At 45.5% G+C, this 20,711-nt stretch overlaps 3 protein-coding genes across 3 annotated transcripts in view; 1 reads left to right on the top strand and 2 right to left on the bottom strand.

Annotated features, from left to right (window-relative positions):
- The first annotated feature begins 8,921 nt into the window (after nt 1–8,921).
- Nucleotides 8,922–12,986, top strand: si:ch73-41e3.7 (cotranscriptional regulator FAM172A homolog). The gene is made up of 4 exons (XM_014151174.1): nt 8,922–9,111; nt 10,458–10,712; nt 11,160–11,621; nt 12,424–12,986. The coding sequence occupies exons 2-4, from the start codon at nt 10,459–10,461 to the stop codon at nt 12,668–12,670; spliced, it is 963 nt and encodes a 320-aa protein (XP_014006649.1). The 5' UTR covers nt 8,922–9,111; nt 10,458; the 3' UTR covers nt 12,671–12,986.
- A 4,166-nt stretch (nt 12,987–17,152) lies between these two features.
- txnl4b (thioredoxin-like 4B) lies at nt 17,153–18,613 on the bottom strand. Its single transcript, NM_001140727.2, is given in 3 exon segments — nt 17,153–17,853; nt 18,038–18,189; nt 18,426–18,613. Coding segments are annotated over 3 exon segments (450 nt in total). The 5' UTR covers nt 18,558–18,613; the 3' UTR covers nt 17,153–17,687.
- A 1,996-nt stretch (nt 18,614–20,609) lies between these two features.
- The window catches only part of pros1 (protein S), a 41,875-nt gene continuing 41,773 nt past the window's right edge, over nt 20,610–20,711 (bottom strand). Inside the window, exon 14 of the mRNA XM_045699644.1 lies at nt 20,610–20,711. This exon is cut by the window's right edge and continues 203 nt beyond it. The gene's annotated coding sequence lies outside the window, so the exon portion shown is untranslated.

Genomic DNA, 20,711 nt, shown 5'->3' with positions numbered 1-20,711 from the left:
AGAAGGTAGCAAAGAGCTTCCTAGGGTTAGAGGCAGATGCTTGGAGTTTAGAGTGGTAGAAAGTGGCTTTAGCAGCAGAGACAGAAGAGGAAAATGTAGAGAGGAGGGAGTGAAAGGATGCCAGGTCCGCAGGGGAGGCGAGTTTTCCTCCATTTCCGCTCGGCTGCCCGGAGCCCTGTTCTGTGAGCTCGCAGTGAGTCGTCGAGCCACGGAGCAGGAGGGGAGGACCGAGCTGGCCTGGAGGATAGGGGACAGAGGAAATCAAAGGATGCAGAGAGGGAGGAGAGGAGGGTTGAGGAGGCAGAATCAGGAGATAGGTTGGAGAAGGTTTGAGCAGAGGGAAGAGATGATAGGATGGAAGAGGAGAGAGTAGCGGGAGAGAGAGAGCGAAGGTTGGGACGGCGCAATACCATCCGAGTAGGGGGAGAGTGAGAAGTGTTGGATGAGAGCGAGAGGGAAAAGGATACAAGGTAGTGGTCGGAGACTTGGAGGGGAGTTGCAATGAGATTAGTGGAAGAACAGCATCTAGTAAAGATGAGGTCAAGCGTATTGCCTGCCTTGTGAGTAGGGGGGAAGGTGAGAGGGTGAGGTCGAAAGAGGAGAGGAGTGGAAAGAAGGAGGCAGAGAGGAATGAGTCGAAGGTAGACGTGGGGAGGTTAAAGTCACCCAGAACTGTGAGAGGTGAGCCATCCTCAGGAAAGGAACTTATCAAGGCGTCAAGCTCATTGATGAACTCTCCAAGGGAACCTGGAGGGCGATAAATGATAAGGATGTTAAGCTTGAAAGGGCTGGTAACTGTGACAGCATGGAATTCAAATGAGGAGATAGACAGATGGGTCAGGGGAGAAAGAGAGAATGTCCACTTGGGAGAGATGAGGATTCCAGTGCCACCACCCCGCTGGCTCGATGCTCTAGGGGTATGCGAGAACACGTAGTCAGACGAGGAGAGAGCAGTAGGAGTAGCAGTGTTATCTGTGGTGATCCATGTTTCCGTCAGTGCCAGGAAGTCTAGGGACTGGAGGGTAGCATAGGCTGAGATGAACTCAGCCTTGTTGGCCGCAGACCGGCAGTTCCAGAGGCTGCCGGAGACCTGGAACTCCACGTGGGTCGTGCGCGCTGGGACCACCAGGTTAGAGCGGCAGCGGCCACGCGGTGTGGAGCGTTTGTATGGCCTGTGCAGAGGAGAGAGAACAGGGATAGGCGGACACATAGTAGACAAGCTACAGAAGAGGCTACGCTAATGCAAATGAGATTGGAGTGACAAGTGGACTACACGTCTCGAATGTTCAGGAAGTTAAGCTTACGTTGCAAAAATGTTATTGACTAAAATGATACAGTACTGCTGGCTGGTGGAGTAGGCTAGCTAGCAGTGGCTGCGTTGTTGACTTTGAACGTGTAGCTGGCTAGGTAACCTCGGTAGTTTCAGTACTACACCTTGTCATGATACAAAGCAACTTTGTAGCTAGCTAGCTAACATAACACTAATCAAGACGTTATCCTTGTCCTCGTTCAGCCACGACTCTGAGAAATACAGGACATGACAGTTTTCCAGGTCCCGTTGATAGGATAGTCTCGAAGGGAGATCGTCCAGTTTATTCTCCAGTGATTACACGTTGGCCAATAGAATGGAGATCCTCCAGTTTATTCTCCAGTGATTACACGTTGGCCAATAGAATGGAGATCCTCCAGTTTATTCTCCAGTGATTACACGTTGGCCAATAGAACGGAGGACAATGGCGGTGTATTTGCTCGCCACGATGCCCGGCTCGCCTGCCTCTCCCGGGGATTAGAGCCTGGTCCGGAGAAGGCAGAACGTTCAGAGCTGCCGACTCGTTGAAGTAGAAATTGGCGTCCAAATGGAGGTTAGTGATCGGTGTTTTGATGTTCACAAGCTCTTTTTTGGAAATGATGGTGGAGACATGATGTACAAAAAAAAAGTTAAGATCATCGTAAAAAAAACCTCATTATCAGAATTGGTCAGAAGCCGTTAAGACGGCTGCTATACACTGCAGCGTCATCTTCAGTCCTGTACTACATTACCAATACATTACCTGGATGGTTGTTCTCTATCCACTGCAGCACCATCTTCAGTCCTGTACTACATTACCAATACATTACCTGGATGGTTGTTCACTATCCACTGCAGGGCCATCTTCAGTCCTGTACTACATTACCAGTACATTACCTGGATGGTTGTTCTCTATCCACTGCAGTGTCATCTTCAGTCCTGTACTACATTACCAGTACATTACCTGGATGGTTGTTCACTATCCACTGCAGCACCATCTTCAGTCCTGTACTACATTACCAGTACATTACCTGGATGGTTGTTCACTATCCACTGCAGGGCCATCTTCAGTCCTGTACTACATTACCAGTACATTACCTGGATGGTTGTTCTCTATCCACTGCAGTGTCATCTACAGTCCTGTACTACATTACCAGTACATTACCTGGATGGTTGTTCTCTATCCACTGCAGCACCATCTTCAGTCCTGTACTACATTACCAATACATTACCTGGATGGTTGCTCTGGTGAGCTCCATTTCCTCAATGTAAAAAAGTTTATCTTCGTACGTCGAGTTACATCACGATCGGAATCAACACCTGACGACACAGCAGAGGTGAACATTAGGATCCAGGTTGATCCAGGTTGAACTATCTCTATCAGAGGTGAACATTAGGATCCAGGTTGATCCAGGTTGAACTATCTCTATCAGAGGTGAACATTAGGATCCAGGTTGATCCAGGTTGAACTATCTCTATCAGAGGTGAACATTCGGATCCAGGTTGATCCAGGTTGAACTATCTCTGTCAGAGGTGAACATTAGGATCCAGGTTGATCCAGGTTGAACTATCTCTATCAGAGGTGAACATTAGGATCCAGGTTGATCCAGGTTGAACTATCTCTGTCAGAGGTGAACATTAGGATCCAGGTTGATCCAGGTTGAACTATCTCTATCAGAGGTGAACATTAGGATCCAGGTTGATCCAGGTTGAACTATCTCTGTCAGAGGTGAACATTAGGATCCAGGTTGATCCAGGTTGAACTATCTCTATCAGAGGTGAACATTCGGATCCAGGTTGATCCAGGTTGAACTATCTCTGTCAGAGGTGAACATTAGGATCCAGGTTGATCCAGGTTGAACTATCTCTGTCAGAGGTGAACATTAGGATCCAGGTTGATCCAGGTTGAACTATCTCTATCAGAGGTGAACATTAGGATCCAGGTTGATCCAGGTTGAACTATCTCTGTCAGAGGTGAACATTAGGATCCAGGTTGATCCAGGTTGAACTATCTCTATCAGAGGTGAACATTAGGATCCAGGTTGATCCAGGTTGAACTATTTCTATCAGAGGTGAACATTAGGATCCAGGTTGATCCAGGTTGAACTATCTCTATCAGAGGTGAACATTAGGATCCAGGTTGATCCAGGTTGAACTATCTCTATCAGAGGTGAACATTAGGATCCAGGTTGATCCAGGTTGAACTATCTCTATCAGAGGTGAACATTAGGATCCAGGTTGATCCAGGTTGAACTATCTCTATCAGAGGTGAACATTAGGATCCAGGTTGATCCAGGTTGAACTATCTCTATCAGAGGTGAACATTAGGATCCAGGTTGATCCAGGTTGAACTATCTCTATCAGAGGTGAACATTAGGATCCAGGTTGATCCAGGTTGAACTATCTCTATCAGAGGTGAACATTAGGATCCAGGTTGATCCAGGTTGAACTATCTCTATCAGAGGTTAACATTAGGATCCAGGTTGATCCAGGTTGAACTATCTCTATCAGAGGTGAACATTAGGATCCAGGTTGATCCAGGTTGAACTATCTCTATCAGAGGTGAACATTAGGATCCAGGTTGATCCAGGTTGAACTATCTCTGTCAGAGGTGAACATTAGGATCCAGGTTGATCCAGGTTGAACTATCTCTATCAGAGGTGAACATTAGGATCCAGGTTGATCCAGGTTGAACTATCTCTATCAGAGGTGAACATTAGGATCCAGCTTGATCCACGTTGAACTATCTCTATCAGAGGTGAACATTAGGATCCAGGTTGATCCAGGTTGAACTATCTCTATCAGAGGTGAACATTAGGATCCAGGTTGATCCAGGTTGAACTATCTCTATCAGAGGTGAACATTAGGATCCAGGTTGATCCAGGTTGAACTATCTCTATCAGAGGTGAACATTAGGATCCAGCTTGATCCAGGTTGAACTATCTCTATCAGAGGTGAACATTCGGATCCAGGTTGATCCAGGTTGAACTATCTCTATCAGAGGTGAACATTAGGATCCAGGTTGATCCAGGTTGAACTATCTCTATCAGAGGTGAACATTCGGATCCAGGTTGATCCAGGTTGAACTATCTCTATCAGAGGTGAACATTAGGATCCAGGTTGATCCAGGTTGAACTATCTCTATCAGAGGTGAACATTAGGATCCAGGTTGATCTAGGTTGAACTATCTCTGTCAGAGGTGAACATTAGGATCCAGGTTGATCCAGGTTGAACTATCTCTATCAGAGGTGAACATTAGGATCCAGGTTGATCCAGGTTGAACTATCTCTGTCAGAGGTGAACATTAGGATCCAGGTTGATCCAGGTTGAACTATCTCTATCAGAGGTGAACATTAGGATCCAGGTTGATCCAGGTTGAACTATCTCTATCAGAGGTGAACATTCGGATCCAGGTTGATCCAGGTTGAACTATCTCTGTCAGAGGTGAACATTAGGATCCAGGTTGATCCAGGTTGAACTATCTCTATCAGAGGTGAACATTAGGATCCAGGTTGATCCAGGTTGAACTATCTCTATCAGAGGTGAACATTAGGATCCAGCTTGATCCAGGTTGAACTATCTCTATCAGAGGTGAACATTAGGATCCAGGTTGATCCAGGTTGAACTATCTCTATCAGAGGTGAACATTAGGATCCAGGTTGATCCAGGTTGAACTATCTCTATCAGAGGTGAACATTAGGATCCAGGTTGATCCAGGTTGAACTATCTCTATCAGAGGTGAAAATTAGGATCCAGCTTGATCCAGGTTGAACTATCTCTATCAGAGGTGAACATTCGGATCCAGGTTGATCCAGGTTGAACTATCTCTATCAGAGGTGAACATTAGGATCCAGGTTGATCCAGGTTGAACTATCTCTATCAGAGGTGAACATTAGGATCCAGGTTGATCCAGGTTGAACTATCTCTATCAGAGGTGAACATTAGGATCCAGGTTGATCTAGGTTGAACTATCTCTGTCAGAGGTGAACATTAGGATCCAGGTTGATCCAGGTTGAACTATCTCTATCAGAGGTGAACATTCGGATCCAGGTTGATCCAGGTTGAACTATCTCTATCAGAGGTGAACATTAGGATCCAGGTTGATCCAGGTTGAACTATCTCTATCAGAGGTGAACATTAGGATCCAGGTTGATCCAGGTTGAACTATCTCTATCAGAGGTGAACATTCGGATCCAGGTTGATCCAGGTTGAACTATCTCTATCAGAGGTGAACATTAGGATCCAGGTTGATCCAGGTTGAACTATCTCTATCAGAGGTGAACATTAGGATCCAGGTTGATCCAGGTTGAACTATCTCTATCAGAGGTGAACATTAGGATCCAGGTTGATCCAGGTTGAACTATCTCTATCAGAGGTGAACATTAGGATCCAGGTTGATCCAGGTTGAACTATCTCTATCAGAGGTGAACATTAGGATCCAGGTTGATCCAGGTTGAACTATCTCTATCAGAGGTGAACATTAGGATCCAGCTTGATCCAGGTTGAACTATCTCTATCAGAGGTGAACATTCGGATCCAGGTTGATCCAGGTTGAACTATCTCTATCAGAGGTGAACATTAGGATCCAGGTTGATCCAGGTTGAACTATCTCTATCAGAGGTGAACATTCGGATCCAGGTTGATCCAGGTTGAACTATCTCTATCAGAGGTGAACATTAGGATCCAGGTTGATCCAGGTTGAACTATCTCTGTCAGAGGTGAACATTAGGATCCAGGTTGATCCAGGTTGAACTATCTCTATCAGAGGTGAACATTAGGATCCAGGTTGATCCAGGTTGAACTATCTCTATCAGAGGTGAACATTAGGATCCAGGTTGATCCAGGTTGAACTATCTCTATCAGAGGTGAACATTAGGATCCAGGTTGATCCAGGTTGAACTATCTCTATCAGAGGTGAAAATTAGGATCCAGCTTGATCCAGGTTGAACTATCTCTATCAGAGGTGAACATTCGGATCCAGGTTGATCCAGGTTGAACTATCTCTATCAGAGGTGAACATTAGGATCCAGGTTGATCCAGGTTGAACTATCTCTATCAGAGGTGAAAATTAGGATCCAGGTTGATCCAGGTTGAACTATCTCTATCAGAGGTGAACATTAGGATCCAGGTTGATCTAGGTTGAACTATCTCTGTCAGAGGTGAACATTAGGATCCAGGTTGATCCAGGTTGAACTATCTCTATCAGAGGTGAACATTAGGATCCAGGTTGATCCAGGTTGAACTATCTCTATCAGAGGTGAACATTAGGATCCAGGTTGATCCAGGTTGAACTATCTCTATCAGAGGTGAACATTAGGATCCAGCTTGATCCAGGTTGAACTATCTCTATCAGAGGTGAACATTCGGATCCAGGTTGATCCAGGTTGAACTATCTCTATCAGAGGTGAACATTAGGATCCAGGTTGATCCAGGTTGAACTATCTCTATCAGAGGTGAACATTAGGATCCAGGTTGATCCAGGTTGAACTATCTCTATCAGAGGTGAACATTAGGATCCAGGTTGATCCAGGTTGAACTATCTCTATCAGAGGTGAACATTAGGATCCAGGTTGATCCAGGTTGAACTATCTCTATCAGAGGTGAACATTAGGATCCAGGTTGATCCAGGTTGAACTATCTCTATCAGAGGTGAACATTAGGATCCAGCTTGATCCAGGTTGAACTATCTCTATCAGAGGTGAACATTCGGATCCAGGTTGATCCAGGTTGAACTATCTCTATCAGAGGTGAACATTAGGATCCAGGTTGATCCAGGTTGAACTATCTCTATCAGAGGTGAACATTCGGATCCAGGTTGATCCAGGTTGAACTATCTCTATCAGAGGTGAACATTAGGATCCAGGTTGATCCAGGTTGAACTATCTCTATCAGAGGTGAACATTCGGATCCAGGTTGATCCAGGTTGAACTATCTCTGTCAGAGGTGAACATTCGGATCCAGGTTGATCCAGGTTGAACTATCTCTATCAGAGGTGAACATTAGGATCCAGGTTGATCCAGGTTGAACTATTTCTATCAGAGGTGAACATTAGGATCCAGGTTGATCCAGGTTGAACTATCTCTATCAGAGGTGAACATTAGGATCCAGGTTGATCCAGGTTGAACTATCTCTATCAGAGGTGAACATTAGGATCCAGCTTGATCCAGGTTGAACTATCTCTATCAGAGGTGAACATTAGGATCCAGGTTGATCCAGGTTGAACTATCTCTATCAGAGGTGAACATTAGGATCCAGGTTGATCCAGGTTGAACTATCTCTATCAGAGGTGAACATTAGGATCCAGGTTGATCCAGGTTGAACTATCTCTATCAGAGGTGAACATTAGGATCCAGGTTGATCCAGGTTGAACTATCTCTATCAGAGGTGAACATTAGGATCCAGGTTGATCCAGGTTGAACTATCTCTATCAGAGGTGAACATTAGGATCCAGGTTGATCCAGGTTGAACTATCTCTATCAGAGGTGAACATTAGGATCCAGGTTGATCCAGGTTTGACCAGGCGTATTTATTCTGGTAGCGGGGAACACTTTCTAGTCCCTCACACTCTCTGACAACGACGGCTCTCATCACGCGCCCCTTGACCTTGTCCCTTAATCTCTGACCTTTGACCCTGCGTTCCTGCAGATGCACCAGAGGTTCTGACCACTCCCACTGTTATGACACAGCAGGGTCACTGAGGGTAGACAGACCAATAGACGGATCAACGCAGCGGAAGGTCATTTGGATACAAGCCGCCAACCATCATCACAGATGCTCACAGCACCCGGACAGACATAGAGAGATAGATCAAGCAACATGTGATTTTTATGCAACATGTGATTTTTATGCAACGTGATTTTTATGCAACAGCAACATGAGATTTTTATGGAACAGCAACATGTGATTTTTATGCAACATGTGATTTTTATGCAACATGTGATTTTTATGCAACAGCAACATGTGATTTTTATGCAACAGCAACATTTGATTTTTATGCAACATGTGATTTTTATGCAACATGTGATTTTTTATGCAACATGGGATTTTTATGCAACATGTGATTTTTTTATTTTATATATATATATATATATATATATATAACTCATATACGTCATAATACATTCATGGTGGAACAATTGCCAATGTATCGATCAAGATGACAGTCCTGAAATGGCCTTATCATATTGCTCAGCAATAAAGAGTGTGAAGTAAGTGTACAATAACATTTTATATTTTAAATAAAAAGCATCTCTGTGTGGTTAAAGCTTATTATCTCGAAGTTAAACATAAATAAAACACTTAAAAAATGTATATATTTGTATCTTGTGACTGATTATGTCATGCAGCATTTCCATGACATTCTCGCACTATGGCATCGCTATGGCATGGAGGTTGAGTCACGTCGTCGCTATGGTATGGAGGTTGAGTCACGTAGTCGCTATGGTATGGAGGTTGAGTCACGTCGTCGCTATGGCATGGAGGTTGAGTCACGTCGTCGCTATGGCATGGAGGTTGAGTCGTCACGTCGTCGCTATGGCATGGAGGTTGAGTCGTCACGTCATCGCTATGGCATGGAGGTTGAGTCGTCACGTCGTCGCTATGGCATGCACCTTGACCTATAGATGGGGGGGGGTTGGTTCGTCACGTCGTCGCTTTTCGTTTGTAACTTCCACCTGTCAAAGCATCTTCGGAACGGTCATTACTAATATTCAGTCGAAAGTAAAGTAACGTTTAAAGTGCCTTTTCTCATTGGCTTCTTTGGGGTTATTGGATACAACTGATCGGCCAGAACTCATACAGCGCCGACGCATCACTTTAACCAGGTATGTTTCGGTGAGGAGGGGTGCTATTAGCCATGGTGATAAATGAACTGACAAATACAATGCAAAAATAAATCCTAGTTTACAATAAATGGTAACGCAAACCGTTTTACCTTTTATTGGTTAGGATATACAGTTTGGGTCCCAAATTATTGACACCCTTGATGAAGATGAGGGGAGAAAAAAAGGACTGTATGAAACGTGTTTAGGAACTTCCCTCTTCAATTCAAAACAAAGGTTTTCAATGGGTTTTGAAGTCCGGAACACTGAGATGATTTTTTAGGGTGGCTAATTAACAATTTCTTTGTGGATTTTGATGTTGTGCTTGGAGTTATTGTCTTACTGGAAGATCCACTTAGTCACAAGTTTCAGCTACCTGACAGAGGAAACCAGTTTTTTTGGGGGGGGGGGCTAAAATTTCCTGGTACTCAGGTAGAGTTCGTGATGCCGTTGCCCTTAGACAAAAGGTCCCAGGACTAGCGGAAGCATCAAAAACCCCACAACGTCAAAGATCCACCATCCATATTTTACAGTAGGTAAATGGGGTTATTCTCTGCTCATGCATCCTGATTTGGACACCAAACCCACCGCTGGTCTGTGTGGACGAAGAGGTCGTATTTTACAGGTGATCTGACCAAAGCACCTGGTTTCAATCCAAGTGCCGATGTCATTTAAAAAAAAAAACTCCAGACGTTTACATTAGTTGGATGACATGAATATAAAGCTCTTTGGCAACACACACACACCAATGGAGCAATTATATTAGCATAAAATTATATAATTACCCTGTTTTTTTTGGGGGGGGGGGGTTTCAGTGTACAATATAGCTCAGTATTTGTATAATTTTAATACAGTCATTTCTGCTCATCTTCAGTAGGGCTGTCAATCATTTGGGATCCCACTGTACACAAATAACGATGCGCTTACTTCCTCAATACTCCCCAGGCTAGAGGCTAACGGGATCAGATAGCCCTTCCTCCATACTCCCCAGGCTAGAGGCTAACGGGATCAGATAGCCCTTCCTCAATACTCCCCAGGCTAGAGGCTAACGGGATCAGATAGCCCTTCCTCAATACTCCCCAGGCTAGAGGCTAACGGGATCAGATAGCCCTTCCTCAATACTCCCCAGGCTAGAGGCTAACGGGATCAGATAGCCCTTCCTCAATACTCCCCAGGCTAGAGGCTAACGGGATCAGATAGCCCTTCCTCAATACTCCCCAGGCTAGAGGCTAACGGGATCAGATAGCCCTTCCTCAATACTCCCCAGGCTAGAGGCTAACGGGATCAGATAGCCCTTCCTCAATACTCCCCAGGCTAGAGGATAATTTTCCCTTTATGCTTTGCACCAGGATGGAGTTAATGGTGGACACCGCTCAGACCCAGGGTCAGACCCAGAGCCAGGGGGGTCAGGCTGTCTCCCCTCCCTCAATCTTCCCGTATCGCTTCACCTCGGACGGACGTCTGTGTCACCGGGTCACCCAGGAGCCCTTCATGTTCCAGAGGGGCTGTGACCCAGACGTCACCCAGAGAGAGGACCAGGCTTTATGTCTCCACGTCACCCAACACGTTCACTCTCTCCTGGAGGAGCAGCTCCACCTCGTCAGGCTCTACCTCCCATCTCTCAGCAAGGAGGTTTACATCCCTCCTCCACCCTTCAACAAGGAGGTTTACCTCCCTCCTCCATCTCTCAGCAAGGAGGTTTACCTCCCTCCTCCATCTCTCAGCAAGGAGGTTTACCTCCCTCCTCCATCTCTCAGCAAGGAGGTTTACCTCCCTCCTCCATCTCTCAGCAAGGAGGTTTACCTCCCTCCTCCATCTCTCAGCAAGGAGGTTTACCTCCCTCCTCCATCTCTCAGCAAGGAGGTTTACCTCCCTCCTCCTCCATCTCTCAGCAAGGAGGTTTACCTCCCTCCTCCTCCATCTCTCAGCAAGGAGGTTTACCTCCCTCCTCCATCTCTCAGCAAGGAGGTTTACCTCCCTCCTCCACCAGAGTCCCAGGGGCAGGGGGACCACCACAGGGTCTACTTTAGCCCCCACCGAGGAGCCCCCAGCCAGGGCTACGTGTACCTATCCCCTGGGGCCCTGGAGAGCCCTGCCAACCTGTTGGTGGTGGTCCAGGACCGGGGAACGGTGCGCTGCGGGCTGTGGAGCTGGAGGGCTGCTGCCAGCGAGGGTCTGGAGAGAGGCAGCATGATCCCCTATGTGAGGAGGGTCCTGGAAGAGGGCAGCTCTGTCCTCCTGATGAACCCCAACCAAGGAGGAGGTGCTGGGGAGACTCCGGAGGAGCACGTCCACCGCGTCTGGGACCTCATGGTGTCGCGCTGCGTCTCCCGGCGTGTTGTCGTGGTAGCGCACGGTTACGGAGGCCTGGCGTTCGTGGACCTGCTGTGCCGACGACCGCAACAAGTGGTGACGCAGGTGTGGGCGGCGGCCTTCCTGGACTCCTCCCACAGCCTGTGGCACCAGCCATTGGACGCGGCGGGTCGAGAGTGGCTGAGGACACGCTCCAGGAGGTGGGTTGATGTCTTTATATAACCAGGGAAGTCAGGACACGCTCCAGGAGGTGAGTTGATGCCTTTTATATAACCAGGGAAGTCAGGACACGCTCCAGGAGGTGAGTTGATGCCTTTTATATAACCAGGGAAGTCAGGACACGCTCCAGGAGGTGGGTTGATGCCTTTTTATATAACCAGGGAAGTCAGGACACGCTCCAGGAGGTGGGTTGATGTCTTTATATAACCAGGGAAGTCAGGACACGCTCCAGGAGGTGGGTTGATGCCTTTTATATAACCAGGGAAGTCAGGACACGCTCCAGGAGGTGGGTTGATGCCTTTTATATAACCAGGGAAGTCAGGACACGCTCCAGGAGGTGGGTTGATGCCTTTTTATATAACCAGGGAAGTCAGGACATGCTCCAGGAGGTGGGTTGATGTCTTTATATAACCAGGGAAGTCAGGACACGCTCCAGGAGGTGGGTTGATGCCTTTTTATATAACCAGGGAAGTCAGGACATGCTCCAGGAGGTGGGTTGATGTCTTTATATAACCAGGGAAGTCAGGACACGCTCCAGGAGGTGGGTTGATGCCTTTTTATATAACCAGGGAAGTCAGGACACGCTCCAGGAGGTGGGTTGATGTCTTTATATAACCAGGGAAGTCAGGACACGCTCCAGGAGGTGGGTTGATGCCTTTTATATAACCAGGGAAGTCAGGACACCTTCCAGGAGGTGGGTTGATGCCGTTTATATAACCAGGGAAGTAATTGACAATATATTCTCTTTTTACATTGCACATTACATAAGACGTTGCCTTTTAGGTGGGTACTGAGCTCCAAGCCCCTGAATCAGCCAGTGGGGTCGTTGAAAGCAGGATGCCCTCAGATGTCAGCTGGTACACAGAGTCATGACGCCGCTCCGTCTGTCTGCATGGAGTCGGTGTTTAGGTTCTTCTCCAAAACGCTGAGTCCTAAACCGCCCACCACCTTCAGCATGGTGACCCGCAGCAGGGGCACCGCGGGACAGATCAGGCCTCACAGCGGGAGAGGCATCACCGGGCCTTACTGACAGCACCAGTGAAGTACAGGGGCACCGCGGGACAGATCAGGCCTCACAACGGGACAGACATCACCAGGCCTTATTGACAGCACCAGTGAAGTACAGGGGGACAGATCAGGCCTCACAGATCAGGCCTCACAGCGGGAGAGGCATCACCAGGCCTTACTGACAGCACCAGTGAAGTACAGGGGGACAGTGGGAATTGAGTATTTATCTTTCGCTCAGAAAGACACTTGGTCTAATTCATGTTAAATCATTTTTCTGGACACTGGATGAAATCATCCTAAATATTTTTAGTTTAATTTTGTTAAGACACTCCAGGACCGGACTAGTCCACAGCAGATTGTGGATAAATACTTTTTTTTAAATCTTACTATCTGTAAAATACTAAAGACATTTATGTAAAATGCTTCTTTTTTTTTTTTTGGCACATTTTTTATAAAATAAAATGTTATCTAGAATAAAAAATGTACAGCAAATCAACAATTCCCTCTAAGGTTTACCCCTGGGTAACTCTGGGTAATATATCTAATGGTATCCACACAACCCTGGGTAATATATCTAATGGTATCCACACAACCCTGGGTAACTCTGGGTAATATATCTAATGGTATCCACACAACCCTGGGTAATATATCTAATGGTAACCACACAACTCTGGGTCAGTCTGGGTAATATATCTAATGGTAACCACACAACCCTGGGTAACTCTGGGTAATATATCTAATGGTATCCACACAACCCTGGGTAATATATCTAATGGTATCCACACAACCCTGGGTAATATATCTAATGGTATCCACACAACCCTGGGTAACTCTGGGTAATATATCTAATGGTATCCACACAACCCTGGGTAATATATCTAATGGGAACCACACAACTCTGGGTCAGTCTGGGTAATATATCTAATGGTAGCCACACAACTCTGGGTCAGTCTGGGTAATATATCTAATGGTAACCACACAACTCTGGGTAATATATATAATGGTAACCACACAACTCTGGGTCAGTCTGGGTAATATATCTAATGGTATCCACACAACTCTGGGTCAGTCTGGGTAATATATCTAATGGTATCCACACAACTCTGGGTAATATATATAATGGTAACCACACAACTCTGGGTCAGTCTGGGTAATATATCTAATGGTAGCCACACAACTCTGGGTCAGTCTGGGTAATATATCTAATGGTAGCCACACAACTCTGGGTCAGTCTGGGTAATATATCTAATGGTAACCACACAACTCTGGGTAATATATATAATGGTAACCACACAACTCTGGGTCAGTCTGGGTAATATATCTAATGGTAGCCACACAACTCTGGGTCAGTCTGGGTAATATATCTAATGGTATCCACACAACCCTGGGTAATATATCTAATGGGAACCACACAACTCTGGGTCAGTCTGGGTAATATATCTGATGGTAGCCACACAACTCTGGGTCAGTCTGGGTAATATATCTAATGGTATCCACACAACTCTGGGTAATATATATAATGGTAACCACACAACTCTGGGTCAGTCTGGGTAATATATCTAATGGTATCCACACAACCCTGGGTAATATATCTAATGATAACCACACAACTCTGGGTCAGTCTGGGTAATATATCTAATGGTAGCCACACAACTCTGGGTCAGTCTGGGTAATATATCTAATGGTAACCACACTACTCTGTGAATGTAGATGATTCTGAAGCTGAGAATGAGTTGATGTGGGAAGTCTTGACTTTCTGGGAATGTCGGTTAACGACAAGTAACACTGAGTGAAGACGAGCAAACACCGAAACGGCCATTTAACCCAATTGCCCTCTTCAAAGTATCTTACTAAATGTAGTCCAGTTCGTTACATTCTGTATGAAATGGGCTTTTTACATTATTGAGGCAAGTCAAATTTTTTTTTAAAGTGGTTAAAATTCATTAAAATGTTGATGATGGTAGTATGATAAACTAAAGAAACTAGACATTTTTCAAGTTTGACATTTTAAAAATACTTTTATTATTAATGGACCAAAATACCAACAAATCTCCAAATTGATCGGTAGATGCAAGTCACTCAACACTGTGGTGTCTGGGCTTAGATAATACAAGGATCTCCTGCACTGTGGTGTCTGGGATTAGATAATACAATGATCTCCTGCACTGTGGTGTCTGGGATTAGATAATACAATGATCTCCTGCACTGTGGTGTCTGGGATTAGATAATACAATGATCTCCTGCACTGTGGTGTCTGGGATTAGATAATACAATGATCTCCTGCACTGTGGTGTCTGGGATTAGATAATACAAGGATCTCCTGCATTGTCTGTGGTGTCTGGGCTTAGACAATACAAGGATCTCCAGCACTGTGGTGCCTGGGATTAGATAATACAAGGATCTCCAGCACTGTGGTGTCTGGGATTAGATAATACAAGGATCTCCAGCACTGTGGTGTCTGGGATTAGATAATACAATGATCTCCAGCACTGTGGTGCCTGGGATTAGATAATACAAGGATCTCCTGCACTGTGGTGTCTGGGCTTAGATAATACAAGGATCTCCTGCACTGTGGTGCCTGGGCTTAGATAATACAAGGATCTCCTGCACTGTGGTGTCTGGGCTTAGATAATACAAGGATCTCCAGCACTGTGGTGTCTGGGCTTAGATAATACAAGGATCTCCTGCACTGTGGTGTCTGGGCTTAGATAATACAAGGATCTCCTGCACTGTGGTGTCTGGGCTTAGATATTACAAGGATCTCCAGCACTGTCTGTGGTGTCTGGGCTCAGATAATACAAGGATCTCCTGCATTGTCTGTGGTGTCTGGGCTTAGATAATACAATGATCTCCAGCACTGTGGTGTCTGGGCTTAGATAATACAAGGATCTCCAGCACTGTGGTGTCTGGGATTAGATAATACAAGGATCTCCAGCACTGTCTGTGGTGTCTGGGCTCAGATAATACAAGGATCTCCTGCATTGTCTGTGGTGTCTGGGCTTAGATAATACAATGATCTCCAGCACTGTGGTGCCTGGGATTAGATAATACAATGATCTCCAGCACTGTGGTGCCTGGGATTAGATAATACAATGATCTCCAACACTGTGGTGTCTGGGATTAGATAATACAAGGATCTCCAGCACTGTGGTGCCTGGGCTTAGATAATACAAGGATCTCCAGCACTGTCTGTGGTGTCTGGGCTTAGACAATACAAGGATCTCCAGCACTGTGGTGTCTGGGCTTAGATAATACAAGGATCTCCAGCACTGTGGTGTCTGGGCTTAGATAATACAAGGATCTCCAGCACTGTGGTGCCTGGGTTTAGATAATACAAGGATCTCCAGCACTGTGGTGCCTGGGCTTAGATAATACAAGGATCTCCAGCACTGTCTGTGGTGCCTGGGCTTAGATAATACAAGGATCTCCTGCACTGTGGTGCCTGGGATTAGATAATACAATGATCTCCAACACTGTGGTGTCTGGGATTAGATAATACAATGATCTCCAGCACTGTGGTGCCTGGGATTAGATAATACAATGATCTCCAACACTGTGGTGTCTGGGATTAGATAATACAAGGATCTCCAGCACTGTGGTGCCTGGGCTTAGATAATACAAGGATCTCCAGCACTGTCTGTGGTGTCTGGGCTTAGACAATACAAGGATCTCCAGCACTGTGGTGTCTGGGCTTAGATAATACAAGGATCTCCAGCACTGTGGTGTCTGGGCTTAGATAATACAAGGATCTCCAGCACTGTGGTGCCTGGGCTTAGATAATACAAGGATCTCCAGCACTGTGGTGCCTGGGCTTAGATAATACAAGGATCTCCTGCACTGTCTGTGGTGTCTGGGCTTAGATAATACAAGGATCTCCTGCACTGTGGTGTCTGGGATTAGATAATACAAGGATCTCCTGCACTGTGGTGCCTGGGCTTAGATAATACAAGGATCTCCAGCACTGTGGTGCCTGGGCTTAGATAATACAAGGATCTCCTGCACTGTGGTGCCTGGGCTTAGATAATACAAGGATCTCCTGCACTGTCTGTGGTGTCTGGGCTTAGATAATACAAGGATCTCCTGCACTGTGGTGTCTGGGATTAGATAATACAAGGATCTCCTGCACTGTGGTGTCTGGGCTTAGATAATACAAGGATCTCCTGCACTGTGGTGCCTGGGCTTAGATAATACAAGGATCTCCTGCACTGTGGTGCCTGGGCTTAGATAATACAAGGATCTCCTGCACTGTCTGTGGTGTCTGGGCTCAGATAATACAAGGATCTCCTGCACTGTCTGTGGTGCCTGGGGTTAGATAATACAAGGATCTCCAGCACTGTGGTGTCTGGGCTTAGATAATACAAGGATCTCCTGCACTGTCTGTGGTGTCTGGGCTTAGATAATACAAGGATGTCCAGCCCTGTGAGCGGTCTTATTTTTATGTAGCTAATAATTTAGGAGATAATGATTTGTGGTGAGGTAGTAGAGATCAAACCAATCCTTATTTGAAGTGACACATTTATTAACAAAAAGTTCAAAAGGTTTCTGACCTTGTGACCAAACATACATTAGATTCAGCATTCCCACTATAAACAAAGAGGCAACAAGAACATCCAGATATAAATGAATCTTCATTGTATGAAATAAAAGATTGTTCACTCTGACACATATCTGTGTCTCTTAGAGAGATCTATTTCCCTAGGAAATATCAAACCCCTAGGAAATATAATACTAATATATATATATATAAATAAAATACTAAACACTACATCAGAATATTAAACCTCAAGTTATGGACAGTTTCACTAAATCGGTACATCAGTATGAATGGTGAAGTGAGATGGCGCCAGCTACAGTGGCGTCTCTTGATAAAGCCGACACCATAATTGTCCGGGCCAATCCGTTCTGTGCCGGTCAGACGTTTTCTTTTCACATGAATTGTCGGCAGGTTGAGCGCTCAAACCGCGCCGTCGGTCTCCCGACGAGATCTGCAGCCAGGGTGCTTGTAACTGCGCTGAAGGGTGGGGAATCGTGGTGAAATCTCAGATCCCATGGTAGAGCAGGTCGTACTTGGGGATGTTCTGAGGGTCGATGGGACTCTGGACGATCATCTTCCCTCTCATAGCTCCTCTGTAGATCACCTCGATCAGATCCAGGAAGTCCTGCTTGGTCTTAAAACTGCCCACAAACTTGGTGTGATCTGGAGACCTGTATAGAGACAACAGTGTTTTAGCTATAAGCCTACAAAGGAGAAATGGCTTGTAGCTAATATGAGTAGTACCCACACCTATGACATTAAAAAAGGGAAGAGTGTGTTACAACTCACTGAAACGTAGACTGTATAACCCAACCAGTGGTATTCTAGCTAGTTGTCGGCCATCTTCCTTCTCACCCATAATCAACTTTCATGTGTTGTCCGTTGAAGAAGAAGACTGTAGATGGGATGTAACTGATGTCGAAGTATCTCGTGTAGACGGGGGCTGAGTCCACATCCACGATGTAGATAGACGCCATGTTACTCAGGTCGTGGGAGGTTTTGGACAGCTGGCAAAAATAATGAGAACACTTGTCATTCCCGATTCAGACAGACTCAAACGTTACAACAACAACAATAACAACAAAAAAATACATTGACAGTGTTGGTGTAAATATTGGTAACGATTGACATGCACGTTTTGCATCAATGTTTACTGGCTACAATATTGCAGGTAGTTAGCTGGTAGAGCTAGCTAGTTACCCAGCTAGCATGCTAGCTACACATGCTAACGTTAGCTACTTACAATCTCGTCAAGTTGCAGGCAGACCGAGTCTTCATCTCTTCCAAACCGAAGAACTAAAACCTTTTCAGCGACGGTTTTTATTACCTCGTCTATGTCATTTTTACATGACAATTTGGCCAAAAACAAACTCATTTTGTTAGCTGCTAGCTAGCATTTGTGTTCAGTTTGACAAACGAAAATGGTACGCTGTGTAACACCATAAAACGTCCGTCAGAAACTGTGACCGAACAGCCGATAGTGTCCGCTGCTTCTTTTCTGTCGTTTGAGCCAGTATGTTGATATTTGTTTAACGTTTAATACTGCGTTTTACTAGTATATCCGTATGTAGTATGGCTAGTACATATTAGCTTGCTGTTTTGGGGGGTTTTAGGCTGGGTTTCTGTGTACAGCACTTTGAGATATCAGCTGATGTAAGAAGGGCTATAGAAATACATTTGATTTTATTAGTAAGCAGTAGGCTAGAAAGATTTCAGACACAACCACAGTTTTTCGTACCAAAGCAAGCATGCTTTGGATAACTTTTGTTAAAATAAACACACATACACACACACAAAAAACACTCAATCCATCAACATAAACATTTAACTTATATATTAAAGTGAGCATGTTTTTATATACACTTAACCATTGGGGTGTCTTAAGAAAGGGAGAGAGAAGAGAGACAAAAGAGAGAACCAGAAATCACCGTGTGTGTGGTACAAATCTATCTATCTCATCTACATACAGTTGAAGTCGGAAGTTTACATACACCTTTAGCCAAATACAATTAAACTCAGTTTTTCACAATTCCTGACATTTTAATCCTAGTAAAAATTCACTTTCTTAAGTCAGTTAGGATCACCACTTTATTTTAAGAATGTGAAATGTCAGAATAATAGTAGAGAGAATTATTTATTTCAGCTTTTATTTCTTTCATCACATTCCCAGTGGGTCAGAAGTTTACATACACTCAATTAGTATTTGGGAGCATTGCCTTTAAATTGTTTAACTTGGGTCAAACGTTTCGGGTAGCCTTCCACAAGCTTCCCACAATAAGTTGGGTGAATTTTGGCCCATTCCTCCTGACAGAGCTGGTGTAACTGAATCAGGTTTGTAGGCCTCCTTGCTCGCACATGCTTTTTCAGTTCTGCCCACAAATTTGCGACCAAACTTAAACTTAACTTCCTGACTGATGCCTTGAGATGTTGCTTCAATATATCCACATAATTTTCCTTCCTCGTAATGCCATCTATTTTGTGAGGTGCACCAGTCCCACCTGCAGCAAAGCAACCCCACAACATGATGCTGCCACCCCCGTGCTTCACGGTTGGGATGGTGTTCTTCAGCTTGCAAGCCTCCCCCTTTTTCCTCCAAACATAACGATGGTCATTATGGCCAAAAAGTTCTATTTTTGTTTCATCAGACCAGAGGACATTTCTCCAAAAAGTACGATCTTTGTCCCCATGTGCAGTTGCAAACCGTAGTCTGGCTTTTTTATGGCGGTTTTGGAGCAGTGGCTTCTTCCTTGCTGAGCGGCCTTTCAGGTTATGTCGATATAGGACTCGTTTTACTGTGAATATAGATACTTTTGTACCTGTTTCCTCCAGCATCTTCACAAGGTCCTTTGCTCTTTGATCTGGGATTGATTTGCACTTTTCGCACCAAAGTACGTTCATCTCTAGGAGACAAGAAACCATGGTGATGGTGATGGGATGACATGTGTCCAATAAAAAATATGAAACCGTCCGTCAAAAACAGTCTAAACAAAGAGTGCAGGAAACTAAATAAACAGAAATGACTGCATCGTGCAAGTCCACCCACCATCTCTCCCTCCCTTCGTTCTCCCCTCTCTCCCTACTCCCTCCCCCCTACTCTCCCTACTCCCCCTCCCTACTCTCCCTCCCCCTTTCTCCCTTCCACTCCCCCTCCCTCCCCCCCTTTCTTCCCTCTCTCCCTCCCCCCTCCTTTCTTCCCTCCCTCTCTCCCTCCCCCACTCCTTTCTTCCCTCCCTCCCTCCCTCTCTCCCCCCTACCTCCCTCCCTCCCCCACTCCTTTCTCCCTCCCTCCTTTCTCCCCCTCCCTCTCCCCCTCCCTCCCTCCTTTCTCCCCCCTCCCCCTCCCTCTCTCTCCCCCTACCTCCATCCCTCCCCACTCCTTTCTCCCTCCCTCCCTCTCTCTCCCCCTACCTACCTCCCTCCCTCCCTCCCTCCCCCTCCTCCTAATCATCAGGTAGAGGATCATATACACAGATTTGGGCCTCAGGAACAGAGATGTGATTGGCGATTGGTCGACCTGGTTTTGGTGAGG

The sequence above is a fragment of the Salmo salar genome, chromosome ssa17 (genome assembly GCF_905237065.1).
Source record: "Salmo salar chromosome ssa17, Ssal_v3.1, whole genome shotgun sequence".
Lineage (NCBI taxonomy): Eukaryota > Metazoa > Chordata > Actinopteri > Salmoniformes > Salmonidae > Salmo > Salmo salar.
Note: the sequence above shows the minus strand (reverse complement) of the source record. Positions and strands in the feature narration are given on the sequence as shown.